This window comes from Chaetodon trifascialis, chromosome 6, assembly GCF_039877785.1.
Source record: "Chaetodon trifascialis isolate fChaTrf1 chromosome 6, fChaTrf1.hap1, whole genome shotgun sequence".
In the NCBI taxonomy this organism is placed as follows: Eukaryota; Metazoa; Chordata; class Actinopteri; order Chaetodontiformes; family Chaetodontidae; genus Chaetodon; species Chaetodon trifascialis.
In genome coordinates, this window is record NC_092061.1 from 23527387 (window position 1) to 23543952 (window position 16566).

At 45.1% G+C, this 16566-nt stretch overlaps 1 protein-coding gene across 16 annotated transcripts in view; it reads left to right on the forward strand.

The window, feature by feature from the left end:
* The window catches only part of arvcfb (ARVCF delta catenin family member b), a 209428-nt gene that overhangs the window by 125766 nt on the left and 67096 nt on the right, over positions 1 to 16566 (forward strand). For 9 of the 16 annotated variants that reach the window (XM_070965209.1, XM_070965205.1, XM_070965215.1 and 6 more), the window contains 3 exons: positions 4307 to 4465; positions 5089 to 5109; positions 10637 to 11277. In XM_070965209.1, the coding sequence (XP_070821310.1) occupies positions 4307 to 4465; positions 5089 to 5109; positions 10637 to 11277 (821 nt within the window). The remainder of the gene's footprint in view (positions 1 to 4306; positions 4466 to 5088; positions 5110 to 10636; positions 11278 to 16566) is intronic. The other 7 variants (XM_070965207.1, XM_070965211.1, XM_070965217.1 and 4 more) reach the window with 1 other exon arrangement.

Below are 16566 nucleotides of genomic sequence, written 5' to 3' on the forward strand. Positions count from 1 at the left end.
GTTCTGAAATCTCTTCCCATCGTTGGCCTGATAACACAGTGTTTTAATGTAGTTTAATGTGATCCGAAACTAAATACAAGCACACTCCAGACCTCATCCATCCAGGAGTTAGTCAGTGTAATGGTCTTCTCTGTTTTGGCACTGATCAGAAAGGTGAGGTCCTCACGCTGCTAGTCAAAGCCAGCCACAGCACATTGAATAAAGTGCAGGTTGTACAAATCCCTTGGCCTTCCTCAGAGCCAAATCCACGTTGGTTTTGACGCCTCAGCCTCTCCGCTACCACTAGCTGCACATAAGTGATTTAACTGGCAAAGCTCTCACAAGCTCTTTTCTCCTCATCAGATGTGAGGTCCAGCTCTTGGCAGAGCTTTTTAGGCTAGCGAAGGAGGCAAACATTCATGTCGCTTTGTTATTTACTTGGGCTCAGGAACCCTAAGGTGTGTTCTTTTCTCCGGATAAAGCTGATCCTAAACAGATAGGCTTGCCTGGGTTTATAAAAGCTCGTGTTTTTGTATTCTGTTCCAGGTGCTCCTAATATGTTTTTATCCTCTTTATCCCGGTTTGACTCATGCCGACACACACTTTCACATTTTCACCGCATGCTGTTCAACGCAGCCGTAGTCATTCAAGGGAACAAGTGCATTGAGATGTTCGTCTCAAGGGATCCTCAGGTACTTTTTAGCTGTGAGAGGCATTTCCCTTGTTTTTTTGTTTTTTTTGATCCAGCTGAATTGGAAAATTTGCCCGCAACCATCGGATCATCAGCTCACCCATCCAACCTTAATAAGCTTTCCACTATTCCACTGGCTAACCATTTCCTAAAGATCTGCGTGTGCTTGACCCTCCTCCCCCTCTCTTACTACGTTGTCTCTCGTACCTCACTGCCACTTTATCATTCATCTCAGCCATTAACTCACTGTGCTTCACTTCTCCCGCCCTTGACTAAAGGGTATGCTTTCCCGAGTCTCCTCGACTCGAATCAGCTTCGTCTTCCCTCGGGACCAGCAGACAGCCGCGCTAGCCCACGGCCAGACGGCTTTTAATCATTTATTTAGGGGCTGTAATGTCGAGTTCAACTCCACTCTCTCCCTTAGTGCTTGCAGAAAGGAGAGGGAGAGAGCGAGGAGAGTGAACAAGAGATACCGCGTTAAGCTTGGCTCAAGAAGGCAGTTTGTCAGCGAGCCTCGACGGATCCTTCCTCTCTCTCCACTGTGTGTTTTAACGTGTAGGACGGTTCTGCTTTTATTACATGTTGCTGTTTTGACGGCGTCTCCTCGGGGTTCACCCATTGAGCCTTCAAAGGAATGAAACATCATAAGAATGTGGTTAATTTGTCCAGATTCCATTAGCAGAGAGCTGAAGAGGTGGAATGTTCTCTGTGATTGTGCTTTCTTAGTCAGGATGCCACACATGTGTGTTGGTACACATGCACATGCACACGCATTACATGACTTCATCGTCTTAATTAAATTTCCTAATGAACTATTGTCTTTCTTTAACAATGTTCAGTCGTTTCTTTGTGGAGTGTGTACAAAGAGACATGGCGTCAAGAAGAAATGCTTCTGTGTGTTTCATTGCAAGAATGAGCAATGTGACAGGGTGGAGCAAGGGTGCAGTAGTTCAGTTTTCGAGGTCACTGGATTACCTGTCAAACTGCAGTGGGCAGCCAAAGAGTGACAAGGGCCCTGGAAAGAGCATGTGTACTCCAACAGACCTTGTCTGAACAAGGCCTCGCTTTAGCTGTTGAATAGATCTTTAATTCACTTCCATGTGGCATTAAAAACATCATACATTTTTAAATTAGCACTGTACACCCAGAGAGTTTGCAAATAAGGTAGCCATTGTTTTCAGCACCGAGTGCCACCGGGTGTAATTCACATTTATAATTGAACAGAACAAGGATGTTGATTGGAGGCAACTAATCAGCACTGACCTTTTCTGCATAGCATTAGAAGGCCCTTCCCAGCAGAGCCATGCTGTGTAGCCTGGGGTCACTTTTAAAAAATGTCTTTTCCTCAGCTCAGTAATAGTTGTATGTAAATAAATGTGTTTCTTCTTATGCAGCAGATAGCCTTCCCAGTCATTAACCCCAATAATAGAACTTTCTCCAACTATGATGACCTAACTCAGCTCAGTTCAGAGTACTAATTGACTCTACCGGATAGACTGGAGCAGGTAAATGAAGAAAGTTTTCATTTGCTTTATGCTGCTGAAGGAGGTTATGCATAAACCCAAAACAAGGGTGCAGGTCTGCTGACATCCCAGCAGGGAGTCTGGAGTGTTGTGAGAATAGGGGAAAAAAGATCCTCAATGGAAAAAGTGCAAACTTTTGACTGATCAGCAAGAAAGGCTGGAGATCAATGAGGACTATGTGGGGCTTTGAAGCCTGAGAGGAGCTGGCCAATCAATGGAGAACTGTTCACTTGTTAGTGCCTTCCAAGACATGAAGAAAACAAGCAGTCTCCCTCCATAAGGCGCCGCCTGTAGTGCTTCAACAAAACACAGTGCAGAACAACACTGAAACTTTTCCTCTTGCTCCCTCCTTGGCCTTCACTCCGTCTCTCCCTCCAGCTTGGTGTAATTGGTCAGACATAAACAGTCTGCGTGGTTCAGTTGTTTTCACCGGTTTTCTGCGTAAGGTAAATTTGTAAGATAATTGGGGGGGGGGCAATTGAGGAGATTTTTTGTTTTTCATAGCTTTGATCTTTTATGTTTTGTTTAAGATTAATAGGGGTCAAAAAGTTTGTTAAAAAACTGCATTTTGAAAGGAAATTGGTTGGTGTTTTGTCACATTTATGAATAAAATGACATTCTCCCCACGCAGTTACAGGAACAGGAAGTGCACACAGTGAATAAACACCCTGAAAAAGTCCTTCGGGTCAGTTACAGCTATCTGGACAAAGTGTATATCACTAGATATGCAACTCCCAGCTTCCTCTTTTCCCTTTTTTAAAAGAAAAAAACTCTTGTTTCCACCACACCATCCTACACCAACTCCCTCCCTCTCCGGCCTCTCCATTACTTTCGATTTCCTCTCCCTCTCTTGGCTCCGTGCTGTTTTGGTTATCAATGATTGCCTCAAATGCCTTCCTTCCCCTCTCCATCACGAGAGCTGTAATTTTGACACACTCATGCACAGCGGCGGGCCACACCAGGACGTTGCCCGTCCGACCACTGTCTTCATATCATTTTCCATCAGCAGGAAATGCAGCTGGAAGCACACACTTCTCACGCATTCACACAGGGTCAGGTGGTGTGTGAGGGACTCTATACTCACTTTCACCCTTAGCCCATGGACACTTTTTCTTCAAATCCATGGCCTCCCAATGAAATATGAATCAAAAACAGTCCTCCAGGCTTTTGCTTGCCTTGAAAGAAGCTTTAACTCAATTCAAGTCTCAAGAGGTGAGGAGTTGCTAGCTACCCTGCATTGCAGTGTTTGGATATAACATCCAAATAAATCGTGGACTGTCAGGACAAGAAAGAAACAAGACAAACTATATTTTTAGTGTTTTTCTTGTGTACTATATAGGCATTGTCATGGGTGTGTTTGCTTACAGATGTATGACTCCAGAGAACTGGATTTGTTTAGCATAGCCATGGTTTTTCCCCTGCCGTAGCACAAGCTGTACTTCCCTCGCCTTAACCCCGGTTTATTGCCTATTCATAACCACAATCTTTCCATAACCCTTTGTTTGGCCCTTTTTGCCTTTTTATTTGTTTATGTAACCTAATTGCAGAATAAATAATACTGTATTTACCATCTGCAGATATTGTAGCAATAGATTATTTTGATAAATAAACATCCATCCATCCATTATCTATACCGCCTATCCCTTTCAGGGTTGCGGGGGGATAAATAAACAGAAAATGTGTATTTTCTAAATAACTTTCAAATAACTGCACATGTCACGTTTGCTTATTTTTATATCATAAACACCTTTCATTCATCTGCTTGTCTCAGTGTATTTTAGTGCTTTTATTTTACCCACATTATTATTCATGTACTGTTTTTCACACTTTCCTTCCTTCTAGTTGATACTCGAGTGTCGCATTGCAAATTGTGGGTGGCATTATATTTAATACCCTTCATTTGCAGTGTTCTTATTTATGCTCTGTTTTTCTCTGCTGGATTCTAATATAATTTGTTGTTGCAGTGGGCCAATTAAAGTTTCATCTTGTCATATATCTAATGGAAGATTACCTGGATGTTGTGCTGTGTTTCTCCACGCTGTCTACCAGCTGAATATAAAATCTATCTGTCAATTCCTTGTTGCTTAACTCCTCTTTGTCCCCTGTCTTGCAGGAGCAGAGCCCCAGTAACGCCACATCCCTGGCTATGATGCAGGAGCCGCAGGAGGTGGTGGAGGAGACGGTCACCATAGAGGAGGACCCTGGCACCCCCACCTCCCACGTCTCGGTGGTCACCTCTGATGACGGCACCACACGGCGCACAGAAACCAAGGTAAGATGCCGCACGGTGCACTCAGCTGAATTACAGTCTATCGGCAGAGGGTGGCGCTGAGTCTGTAAAATGAGATGGAAATGTAGTAAGTGCATACCAGAAGAAGAGTTCATAAACATGGGTCCAAAACATAGTGTTTTAGGGTGTTGATTAGTGTTCATATCATAAATATGTTTGATGCGGTTAGGTTTATAAAAATTCCACTTTGAAATGAAGTGTATCAGAAAGTTAGCTGTGACCTGCAGGATAAACTGGTGACCCTTGTTTGATCTCCTGCACAGAGCTGAATTCAGCCTGGTACTTGTCACTCATGAGCAGGACACCTCAGAGCAGTTGCATTGTTGTGGCAAAGAGATCACATTGAGCTCAAAGCTGCAAAAAACACAAACAAAAATCCCCCAAAAGGCACAGTACTGTACCTCCACTCCCAGACTTCCACCCTAAAGAACTCTAAATCCCATAATCCTACATCCCAAAGTGGTTCCATCTCCCTCTCATGGCTTTACTTATTTGATTATTGTGTTATTATGAGCCAAACTCCCCTTGTGTTCTCTTACTCTTGTGCTTCTGAAAAGCTCTTCTGTTGATTTGTCCTCTACTGTTTTCTGTTGTTTTTCTGTAAGGGCTTATCAACTAACGTGAAGGTGAGTGGACCTTTATACCAATATGGCTTTTCCCACTGCACCACCATTTTATGTGTGCCCATACAGGCTACAGCAGCAGTATGCAACACAGTGTGCTTCATCACAAGCCAAATAATACTCCGGTCTACACTCTGAAGTACTTCTCAATTCACTTCTTGTTGCTTCCACCCTCTGGGATAAGACCCGTTCTCTCTTTATTATGTCTTTTGCATGGTCTTCTGTCTCTCTTTATTTCTCTCTTAGAAATTCTATCTTACAGCATCCCTTACTGACATTAGAGGAGGTACAAAATACCACTGCCCAGCTCCAATGACAGGTTATACATCCCCATATGTAGGAGTGATGTTATGAGATGGTGTCCTTAATGGAAAATTGGAATCTTTACATCCTGAGGACTCGCCCTAAATCCGGGTGTCAGGAATTGTAATTTCAACCTTATAAAAAGATGTTACTTGGGTCTGTCTTGTTGCCAGCTGCGGCCATGTTTTAGCTGGGATTTTATTTGTGAATGCAATGAATGACAATTTTCAATACATTGTGCACACTGGCTCCCCAAAGTGATTTGCTACCATTCTGAAGACCCCAGTACTGAAAAACGATTTCAAGTGGCATCGGCAGTCTACAGCTGTGGGAAGCAGAATATTTAACTCTTGGTGTCAGGTTGGGATTTTGAAGAATTTCAATTGTGTGCCTGCTCATCGTGTTCTCAAAGACAATTTGAATTCCTCCCTGTCTGTGCTCGGTGAAGATTTCCCACCAGACCCACACCAGCTTTCCATTTGAGAAATTCCTGTGAATCTGTGGCGTTGTAGGGGGGAGGTGGAGTTTGGAAGCGCTTCCTTTCTGCTTTTGAGACATACCCTCAAAGATGAGCTTAGATTGCAGGATTTTGCCAGGGATTCGGACGTAAACGTTGCTACAGTGGGCTGCTGCTGCTGCTCTAGGCTTCCAGAGGAGTGGAGAGCGCTGTGTGGAGCTCCTTCTCTAGGGACTGTGAAACTGTAATTAAAAAGCCTGGTCTAATCCCTCATCAGGGAGGGCCCATTGCCCTCCAGCTTGTTTACTGCGAGGGGATTGGCCACACACTCACTCACACTCACATGATTTTATGCCTTCATACACAGAACTTCTTAGGGGTAACACACACACAAACGTGCAATGAACATCACACTAATCAAGGGCTTTGCTGCTGAGGAAGGGAAGAGGAAGGACACTCCTTTAAAGGGCCTGCTGGGAGGAGGGATTGGGTGTTTTCTGGAAGTCACTTTCAGGAGAAAAGCAGATTAATGTTGAGGGTGAACTTCTGGAAGCCAGCGTCTCTGCGGTGGTTAACGGATCCAGACCCATTCAAGAGTGTACTCAAAGAAACCCCTCCACTCGTCTTCCTCACTTTCCCTCTGTCTTCTTATCCGCTCTGCATCTCCTCTCTCTGTCTCACTTTCATGTGTTGTTTTTCACCCTCTCTCAATTTCTGTCTCTCTCTTCATTTCGTAGCAACTCACAGCTTTATTTATGCGCTTATCTGTTCTTTTGAACCAAAGTCTTGCCATACTGTCTAATGCTAACACACTCCTTTCCCTTGATGGTTATCCCCACTTCTCACTGCTGGAAGATGAAACACAGAAGATTCTCCCGTCTTCCTGATTTGCAGGCAAAAAAGTTTTTTCAGTGGTAAACATATTTGTAGCTGATTTAGTATCAGCAATATTACTAGTTAGAACACCGCAAGAGGAGCAGAACAGAGCTACCGTATATGAGAGAACGTCAGCGGAAAGAGACTGCAGCCATGTTGTACACGCATGGTAAGTTTCAGCTGACAAATTCAGTTAATGCAGGACGTTTTTCATACACAGTGGGAAAACAGCTATGAATGGCCTCACGACAGCAGATTAACTGCTGGTTCTGTTTACGTTTTCGATCAATTCCACTCAAAGTGAATTGGGCTGGACCCCAAATGCATGTGTGAGTCTGAGCACACGTACGCGCTCAATTAGATCCACGTCTGTCTTCCCGTCCCAGCCTGCCATGCTTTCCCCTGGCCAGCGTCCAGCCCTCTTTTCCTGCTGGCAGACAGTCTGAATGGAACACCAGCCATGTAAGAGGAAGAGCTCAGGCGGGCCAATAAAAGCAGCATTCTTCCTCTTTCCTCCGAGCTAATGAGAGTCGAGGCAGACCCCACAAACAAATAAAAGCACTTTCACTGGCCTGCACACACCTTGAGGAGGTTGGAGATCGTTTATCAGGTACAGCTGTGAAAAATGAAGTGTCGCTGTCGAATTGAACAGAATAAAGAACAGACACTGTCTCCGCTCAGACTGCATTACTTTCTTTTATTTCAGACACTCTCTGCCTCGACTTCAGCAAGCACTTCTTAAAAATAGTTCCAGGAGCAACACGCACTGTCCTCTCATAGATTCCATACACCTATATGTGGCTTAAAAGTGAGCGAGGCTGGATCGTTTTGCAGCCATGTGCATTGCAGAGCTAAAGCAACACAGTACATGTGTGCATGTACATCCCATGCTTACTGAAATCAATGCAGTGTACTGAGAGCTCCATCCACCTGTCCCTCTAACTCGAGGTGACCAAAGTGGTCCAAACCATCACCTGCTGCACATACCACCCAGTGATGGTGACTGACAGCTTGTTAGTAGAGTCCAGACCTGCCACCCGGACCCCAACCCCGGTCTCCGTCTCGACCCCCACCCTGTGGGAGACAGGACCAGTAAAGGATGCTGAACCCTGTGTGACTTTGGCTGTGTTCTCCCCTCCCCCTGCTGGCCTCCCTGTTCCTCTAAGATCAAGTTTTAAGGAGGCCCACATTTAGCTGCTTAGACTTTCTAGCATAGTAATTTCTACTTCCGTCATGTTTGCAGATGCTCTTTAGTCGGACTGGAAATGAATCACTGGCTTCACCATCCCAGGCTTCTTAAACGTCTGAATTACTACCTCATCCTCCCCCACTAACCCCCAGCCACCATGTCCATTTAAGCTTTCAATAAAGCGAATGCCGCAGAGGTTGTGAAACCTGTTACAGTGCTGTAAAGTGGACAGTTTGACGCCTGCTGCTGTTCCCTCCACTTTTAACAGTTTGGTAAACAGTTAAGGCCTGTTTCTAACTCCCCACGGTTCTTTCAAACACTTATCAGCACAACTGTGACTTTCTAAGCATGGACACACACGTTCAAATCTCTAGTATAGTATTTCACATGTGCAGATGCTCACACTCTCCACCATTTTAGCAATTCTCTTTAAGCTCTGTTTACCCCGCTTCAGCATATTTCAGACGCCCCTTTTGAAATGCAGGTCCCTCACCTCCCCCCTTTTCCCCTTGCGTGACGGTTTAACGCCTTGTGAACTTGAGCGTACATCAAAGAGTGTTTGAAAACTATGTGATGGCTCCCTTTGCAGCCCTTGCAAATTGCCTAAAAAGCTGTGTTAGTACAAGGCAGCTGGGTATGTCAAGGCTGGGAAGCTGTAGCATGCGGCGTGCTCTCCCCTCAGCTCTGACAGGCAGAATAGAAAAGGATAAAATATGACGATAAATAAAAGGTGATAAAATTACATCGTTCTGTATTCTGTGTTCATATAAAGCGTGCTGACATTATCCTCTTTCTGGAAGGCTGGGGTTCCCTTGTGAAGCAGTGTCTCTCAGGAAAATCAATAAAGTCTGTCAAAAATAAAGCGATGTAATCGCCATGACATTCAGCTGTGACCCCTGTAGTCCCCCTGTGGTCATGATAGCGAAACCAGAATAGCCTAGTTTGGGTTCTGTCATGGCTTCCCACTGTGAATCAAGAGGGCTGAAGTGTGACTATTATTCTAAGGTCATACATATGCTTTAGCTAATGTGAATCAAGCAAATGAGCTCTTTATTTTTAACTGTGCGAAGCCAAGGCGGCCTGGCATCAGAAACAAACGTAAATTACTCAGTAATTACTTTGAACATGGAAATAAACCTTGGCGTTCCTGAAATAGGCTTTGTTATGTAGCTCACAGTCAGGGTGTAATCAAGAAACAAGGCCAGTGAAGATTTCTTATTTGTTTCAGACAAGTTAATGAGGATGCCGTGTTGAACAGCCAATTTGATGTTTGTGCTTATGCTCTTGGCAGCCTCCTCTGCAGAGAGGGTTAATGCTTCGTTGTGCTTTCTTGATATTGTTACATGCCTTTGCCCGCTCCTGATTAAAATCTAAATTATGGCATTGATGGGAAAATAAGGAAAGCATATTACAATTAAGAGGGCTGGTGTCAAAGTTAAACCCATCAGAGGTGGGAATGAGTGGAGCATTTTGTTTTCCTTTCCCCAAGAAATTCAGATTGGCAGTCCACGCTCATCAAGTGGGAATGAACCTCTCTGCAACACCTTGTCAGGCACAACATGAATTGCATCAGAGCAGCACCCCTGCAGATGACGATTAATTTTCATCAACCTCATTAATTTTGAAGATGAATTTATAGCCATGGACAAAATAGCCAATTATCAGCCACAGCAGAATTCACTGGGCAGCAAATTGGTTTCTGTATGGGCGGAGAGCCCAGAGAGGGAGGGGGGCTGCTGTCTGTAATTCTCCTGTCAGGCAGCCTCAGAGACAGCAGAGGAAGTAGAGTTATTTAGCTATAGGATGAAGTGAGCGTGAGAGATAGATACATGCAGGTCTTCCAGCTACAGTGTGATGCTACCCTGCTCCCCTGGGGGACAGAGAGGATTCAAGGTCCAGTGGAGCTGTAACACTTCAAGATGGCTCTGTTACAGCACAAGGCAGGAGATTCGTTCTACCAAGTGTACTCTGCAGCATTTTGGGTTTAGATTTGGCTGATAGTGTTTGTCAGCATGTGTGCTGACTTTTTCCACTTTGTAATTTAAGGTAACACCAATCAGTGGCATGATGTGATATCGCTGTGTTGGTATTAATCCCACAATATCATATTAATGCATAATGGATTAATGCTGGTCTCCCAGGTGAAAGTGCTCATGCAGACTTTTCTGTTTTCTGGACAGTAATGATGGTCCTTCAGCAACAAAAATTATGATGTTGTGGAGTCACCAGTTGGTGATGTGGGCGTGACAGTTGGATATTGGTCAGTTAGTATCATTTAAACATTTTGAGTGATGATCAGAGAATTAATCCCAAGCAACTTCAGCATCATAACCACCTGTGCATGGTCTTAATACTCTTTAGAGACCACAGTTTTCTGAAACCTAATTTTATTGGCATCATAATGCGCCACAACACTCCCCAGGGTTGAACAGGTGAGTAGACCTAACCCCAAAGTTTGATCGAATTAACCCAAATGGATGAGTTTTCCTCAGCTTTGAGGCTGAGCTGCATGTTTTAATCTGGATACCAAGAATCAAAGCTTTATTTTTCTCATTGATCGTGTTTTTTTGTTTGCCTCTTTCACTGCCGCAGTGTCTAATCAGACCACTAGAGAAGCAAAAATCTTTTTATTGGACAGCATGGTTTCCTGTGTATGTATAGCTTGAATGTGATAGATACACGTGTTCTCCTGTTCCCCTCTACAGGTGACTAAGATGGTGAAGACGGTGACCACACGGACAGTGCGTCAGGTGCCCGTTGGCCCCGATGGCTTGCCTCTGCCTGAGGGCTCATCCCCACTGGGCAGCTACACCGACTCCATTGACCGGCGCTACATGAAGAATGGAGGTGACCGCTTCATCACGCCTCAAGCTACCTCCACCCTGACGCGCTCCTACAACAACTCCTACAACGATTCATATGGCGAGACACCTGAGAGCCAGTACGTACGCCACTATGGCCTGCACGATGGCTATGCCGACTTGACAGACAACTATGGCAGCCTGTCACGTGGCGTCAACTTCCGGCCGCCACGCTACCCCTACCTGCCCAACAGCTACCGACCGGAGAACAGCTACACGCTGCCTATTCGTAAGGATGACTATGGCCATGTGGCGCAGCCCCAGGTGCCTATGGGTAGCAGCACTGTGGATCTGAACCGCTCACAGCCAGAGCGTTTTCAGCCCGAGCCATATGGCCTGGAGGATGATCGTCGCAGCTTGGGCCCTGAAGAGGAGGAACCATACGAGCTGGAGCCTGACTACTCCACTGCCAATCGACGCACCCTGCAGGGGGCCAACCGGGGTCGCACCCACCGGGAACCTCTTCGTGATGGGCCTCGAGTCAGGTGAGGATAAAAGCAAAAAAGTTTAGAGAGTAGAAGTTTGCTCTTCAACAGGAACACATCATCTTACTCAGACAAATCTGCATAACAGTTGTTTTTATACATCAGCACCTGGTGTTAATACTTAAAAACCTGACAGATTGTGCTGAAGGATTCATCCGACTGAATCCTGCAGGAGTTAATGGGTTCATGAAGGTGTGCAAGTTCATACAGTATACATGGTATTCTTTTTATGTTGGACACTGAGTTCTTGTTCATATGCATGAGCACAGACTTTGCTTTGACATGAGAGGAGATCAGGCATGTTAAGATGAGAGGGAATAAAGAATACTTGTCTTGTTCTTGCCATAAAAAAGACTACATTACACCGTGCGCAAGTAAACAGATGTCTCCTCTCCTTGAGCAACTTGCTTGAGAGAGGAAGCGAGGAAAAACAAGTCTTTGATTGCCATTTTCCTTCAAATAGATGGTGTTTGCATCAGAGGTAAAGAGGCGGGAATGATTTGAGGGAGTGGAGGATAGAGTGGATGGAGGGAGAGTGAGAGAGGACAGAGGGCTTTTGTCAGTTATCTCTCTCAGCCTTTCCTTTTTTCCAACCTGTGTTGAGATGAGTCTAACCCGTGGCTCCAGCAGGCTGAGAAAAAATGCCTGTCAGCCTCCAACAATAAGTCCCAAAGTGGACTCTTGTGTCCTAATAGCTTCCAATCATTTCATTGCCACCCAAAGGGGGGCTCAGAAAAAATGTCCACCCTCAAGTAAATTGAAGCAGGGGTTGGAAGTTGTTGGAGGGAAGTGCATTTTAAGGACTTCTTTTCGAGCAATGCTCTGTAGCAGAGGGACATTTTTAAGTTCTCTGCACTCTTCTTTCAATGTGAGGGCAAAGTGTTTGGGCCCAAAGGCAAATCTAAAGGAACAAGAGCCGAAGTAGTTGAGAGGCAGAAAGAAGAAGACAGGTAAGATTGCGCTATGTTAGCTGTGTGTGTGTCAGGGGTGACGCTGCGTCTAGGTTTCCCAGCTCCTTGACAGTGCATACGTTTTGCCTTTGGACTCTTCTTAATTAAGCTTATATACACACAAACACGCTTGTGCATTCGCAACTAGCTTGATTTGAAGGTCCCAGCATCGATGTGCACGAGGCACGAAAGAGCACGTGCCTAATCAGACTCTGTCTTTCACACACTTTTGACTTCACTATGACACTTACAGCACAGTATCTCACACACACACACACACACACACACACACACACACACACACACACTCTCAATAAAAATCCACATCTTCAGAAAATGAGTCACTCCCCCATCCGCCTAGTGAGAGGCGTTTGCTGTGACAGGCAATTTGTAGCCTGCCTTACATGTGTCACAACACAGCCCCAACAGCCACATACACCCCATTACACACACACAGACACACACTCGCACTCACACACACTGACAGCTGCTAACATGAATGCCCAAACACAAACACACACGTTTGAAGCCACTCTTGACTGAGTGCTGCCTGGCTAATTGCAGCAGAAAATAAATCCCAGATATATCCCTCTTTCGTCTTTCCTTCGTTTCTCCTGCACTCACGTCAGCTGACGTCAAAACACCAAAACATCAGTGTACTATAAGCGTTTTTTTTCTCTCTCAGGAAACATGACAGTCAGCCCTCCCAGAGTGCCCAGGCTCCCCTGTGCACTCACGCTGCGATTAGTGTTCTTCCAAGAAGCGAGCGGCGACTCCAAAGTGCTGTAATGAATCTGGGAATTAAAGCAGTTTAATTACAGCTTATCATTCTCAATAATGCTCCAACAAAAATGAAGATGTTTAGTGCTAAAACGGCTTCTTGCAACAGCGGCAAGCACTCATTTTGTCACCGCCCTGGAGTCCATCGTGTGATGTGAATGATAATGTATCATCGCCTGGATGTGTGAGCAGTCCATACTTTTGGACTTTCGTGCTAACACACGTGGCTCTAATGTACAGATGGGTGATGAATGAAAGGAGCACGCTGAATAAATGAATGGAGATGCATAACGAATGCAGAGGCTTCTGTACAGGTTGACAGGGGTCGCTGCATGGTTTGATGAGTATGAAAATGATGTGAATCATATGCTTTTTGGAACGTACTACACAGAAGTCTCCACCAAAACACAAAATTAGGTAACATGGCCACAATTTCTGAATATATTTACTCATGTGTTTGTCATAGATCTAAATGCAGCCTCTTTCAGCCACTTGGATTTTTTCTTCTTTCCAGCTTGAATCAAAGTCAACTGGCTTGTTTAACAGTTAATGCAGTTTATATACGATGTTAATTGCTGAATCAAATCATGCAGTACACCTATATAGAAGCATCTGTGTCTCCACTCGCTCAGGCTTTTCCTTTATCACCTGTCTGTAATAGATTACTGCAGATAACTGGAGGCGAGAGGTCATGGAGGTGATAGTATATCAGGGTGCTGCTGGGTGTCATTAGCTGTGTTACCAGCAAAGATGTCACAGGGTATGTTCAAGGCAGCGAGGAAATGAGGCAGACAACGACAGTCAAGAGATTTTGACAATAAAGTGATGACGCAAAGGCGTACAGGCAGTGGTTGCAAGTCTGGGTTCAGGGTTCAGGTTGAGGAGGCTGGAAAGCAAACGCATGAAGCAACGCTGTTGATCTGACAGCTGACTGGAGAACAGGGGCTCGTTCATATACTGACAAGGGGATTGGAGAATGAGACACAGGAGAGGTGGATGTGGGAGTCAGGTGACCAGGATTGATGGGAAAGTCTGAGGGCATCTGGTGGACAGGTGGAGAATGGCAGTAAAGCTTAATAGAGACGCATGAGCCTGGGAATGTGGCTAAGATAAGGGTAGAGAGGCACAATGGGCAAAAAACGAAAACAAAAAAACAACTGAGGCAGCAGTCATTACACAGGTGCTTTATGCTCTTTCCTGTGTAAACTGTGATGTGAAGTAGCAGAACTTGATTAAAAAAAAGCATGCTGACTTCTGATATGACGTTGACAGCTCTGTTCCTGGATATTTTTGACCGGACATTGGTCAGTTTAGATTTTTCTGCATGTAAAAGCACTTTGGACCTTTGCTTTAAGAAATCTTACATCAAAAAAGGTTATTATTTAACTTTAACAGTTTGTCAGTGCCTTGCTCAAAAGCAGCAGAAATAAGCAGCCTCATAGAAAAAGGGCATCTCTTTTCCTTTATCGCTGCTCAGAGTGTACGGATAATGAACGTGTCTGTCTCTCCTCCTGCCCTCCCACTGTCTGGATGTGAGTGCATCCTACTCACTCTTCCCCCATCCCAACTCATCCTCTGTGTGTGTTTGTGCGTGTGTGTGACAGTGTGTGTGTACATGAGCACCTTTCTGTGTGTGTGTGTGTATGTGTGTGTCCTCTTGCCGGTGTGATTAATAGCTGCTTTTGAACCCTGCCAGACTTCAGGGGCGTCTTTAAGCCAATCTCTAATGGCTCATCTCTCCTTGGGTGACCCGCTCTGCTGCACCTGCCCACCTGCAGCCAGGGGTCATCTCTCTCTCACACACACATATAGACATATAAACACACACATGCACACTCACTTGGACACACACATACTCCCTTAATTGAGGGGGATGTCTCATTCCAGTCCAGTCATGTCTGTAGGGAAAGACCTATGGAAGTGATCCCCCTCCCCCTCGATCCTGTCAAGAAGCTTTCACTGAGAGTTAAATATTCCATTTAATATCACACTGCCCCTCTCTCATGTTTGAGCTTTCTCAGAAGCATCTCCTTAATTACAGTGGAAACTCCTGAGCAATGTCACTCTCCTTTAATTGAATGAAAACAAGCAGTGGTGACGGTGGATAATGGCATCAGAACAGTCTGAGATATTATTAAGCGGCAAGACGTAAACTCCAGCTTTGCTGCATTTTTTTCTCTTCTCTGTCCCGCAAAGACTCTAGTACATCATAAAACAATTAATGCCCATAATTCAAAATGAGCAATCTGCTTGGCAGGGACAGTCACTCATAAACGCTGCAGAGATGCTATGTGTACACATGAGATGCAAACATCTTCTTGCAACTGTCTAATCCTTTCCAGTTCATCTCCTTTTATGGGCCTGCCGAAGAAGAGGGTCAGGCACGGCCACTATTGAAGGATGATGAAAGTAATTGACAGAAGATGAAGGAAAGCAAGAATAGCGAGTATATGCTGAAGTTTGGATGACATGCATACATCTGTCTCCTGTAGATCAATGCACATCTTTCATTCTTTGTGTCTCAGAAGAAAAACAAGCACACATCCGCCGACGAGCACACAGATACACAGAAATAGCCGGACATTTAGCAGCTCGATTAACATGAGGAGAGTGATCTGCTGTAATCATGCTCGGAGCATCGCGTCTTGCGGAGGAGAGCCTTTCACATCCTATGAATATACCCCTCCCTATACACACAATGGCGGCAATTTAAATGCAAATCCTGACATTCCCATCACTCAGACTCACAACGCCTGCTTTACCAAAAGCCCCGCCGCATCGGCCCAGATCTAAATGAGCCACGATCTGCTCAACTGTACATCTCATCTGTGTGTTGAAGTGTGTGTGTGTGTGAGTGAGAGAGAAAGTGTGCAAAAAACACAGTGTGACAGATAATGAGAGGGAAAGATGAATGCATGAAAGAGATGCTGTTTATGTATGCAGGTCTGTGTGACGGTGATGGCGCTGAGAGTGTGTGCTACGCTTTCTTCACAAGGGTTATTCCTGCCTCCTGTTGCCTTGTCATGTCCAATATCCCACAGCAATCGAAAGCTGGGTGATTCCTCTGACTGTGCGAGTGTGTGTATAGATCTCGGTGTGCGCAAGGAAACATTCAGTAACCGCCAGCACGTGTACGCATTCTCGCAAATTTCCCTCTATTTCCATGCAGTCTGTCATGAAGCTCAGTGTGTGAGCCAAACCTCGGTGCTGCAGTCTTTCTCCAAATGATGGGCTGTAATCAGGCTTTTCATTGGCCCCTCCTTCATATTATGGGTACAGGCTGCCTATAGAGGTTTGTGGCTATACAGCGTGTTCCACAAGCTGGAAAGGCTTCTTTTAAAGCAAGAGTAAACAGTGAGGATACATCAGATCCATTCCACTTTAGGTTAGTTGGTGTTGTCTCTTTTGGTCTTGGACATTAGATCTCCAGAGTCACAGCTGTTCGTGACATGTGCCCATGACACCCAAAGCCTGTCTCGCAATGTTTGACTCAAACATTCAACACTGAGGTTCTTCAAACTCGGTGCACGTCGCTCACAGCGTTTGGACCCAGAGCTGC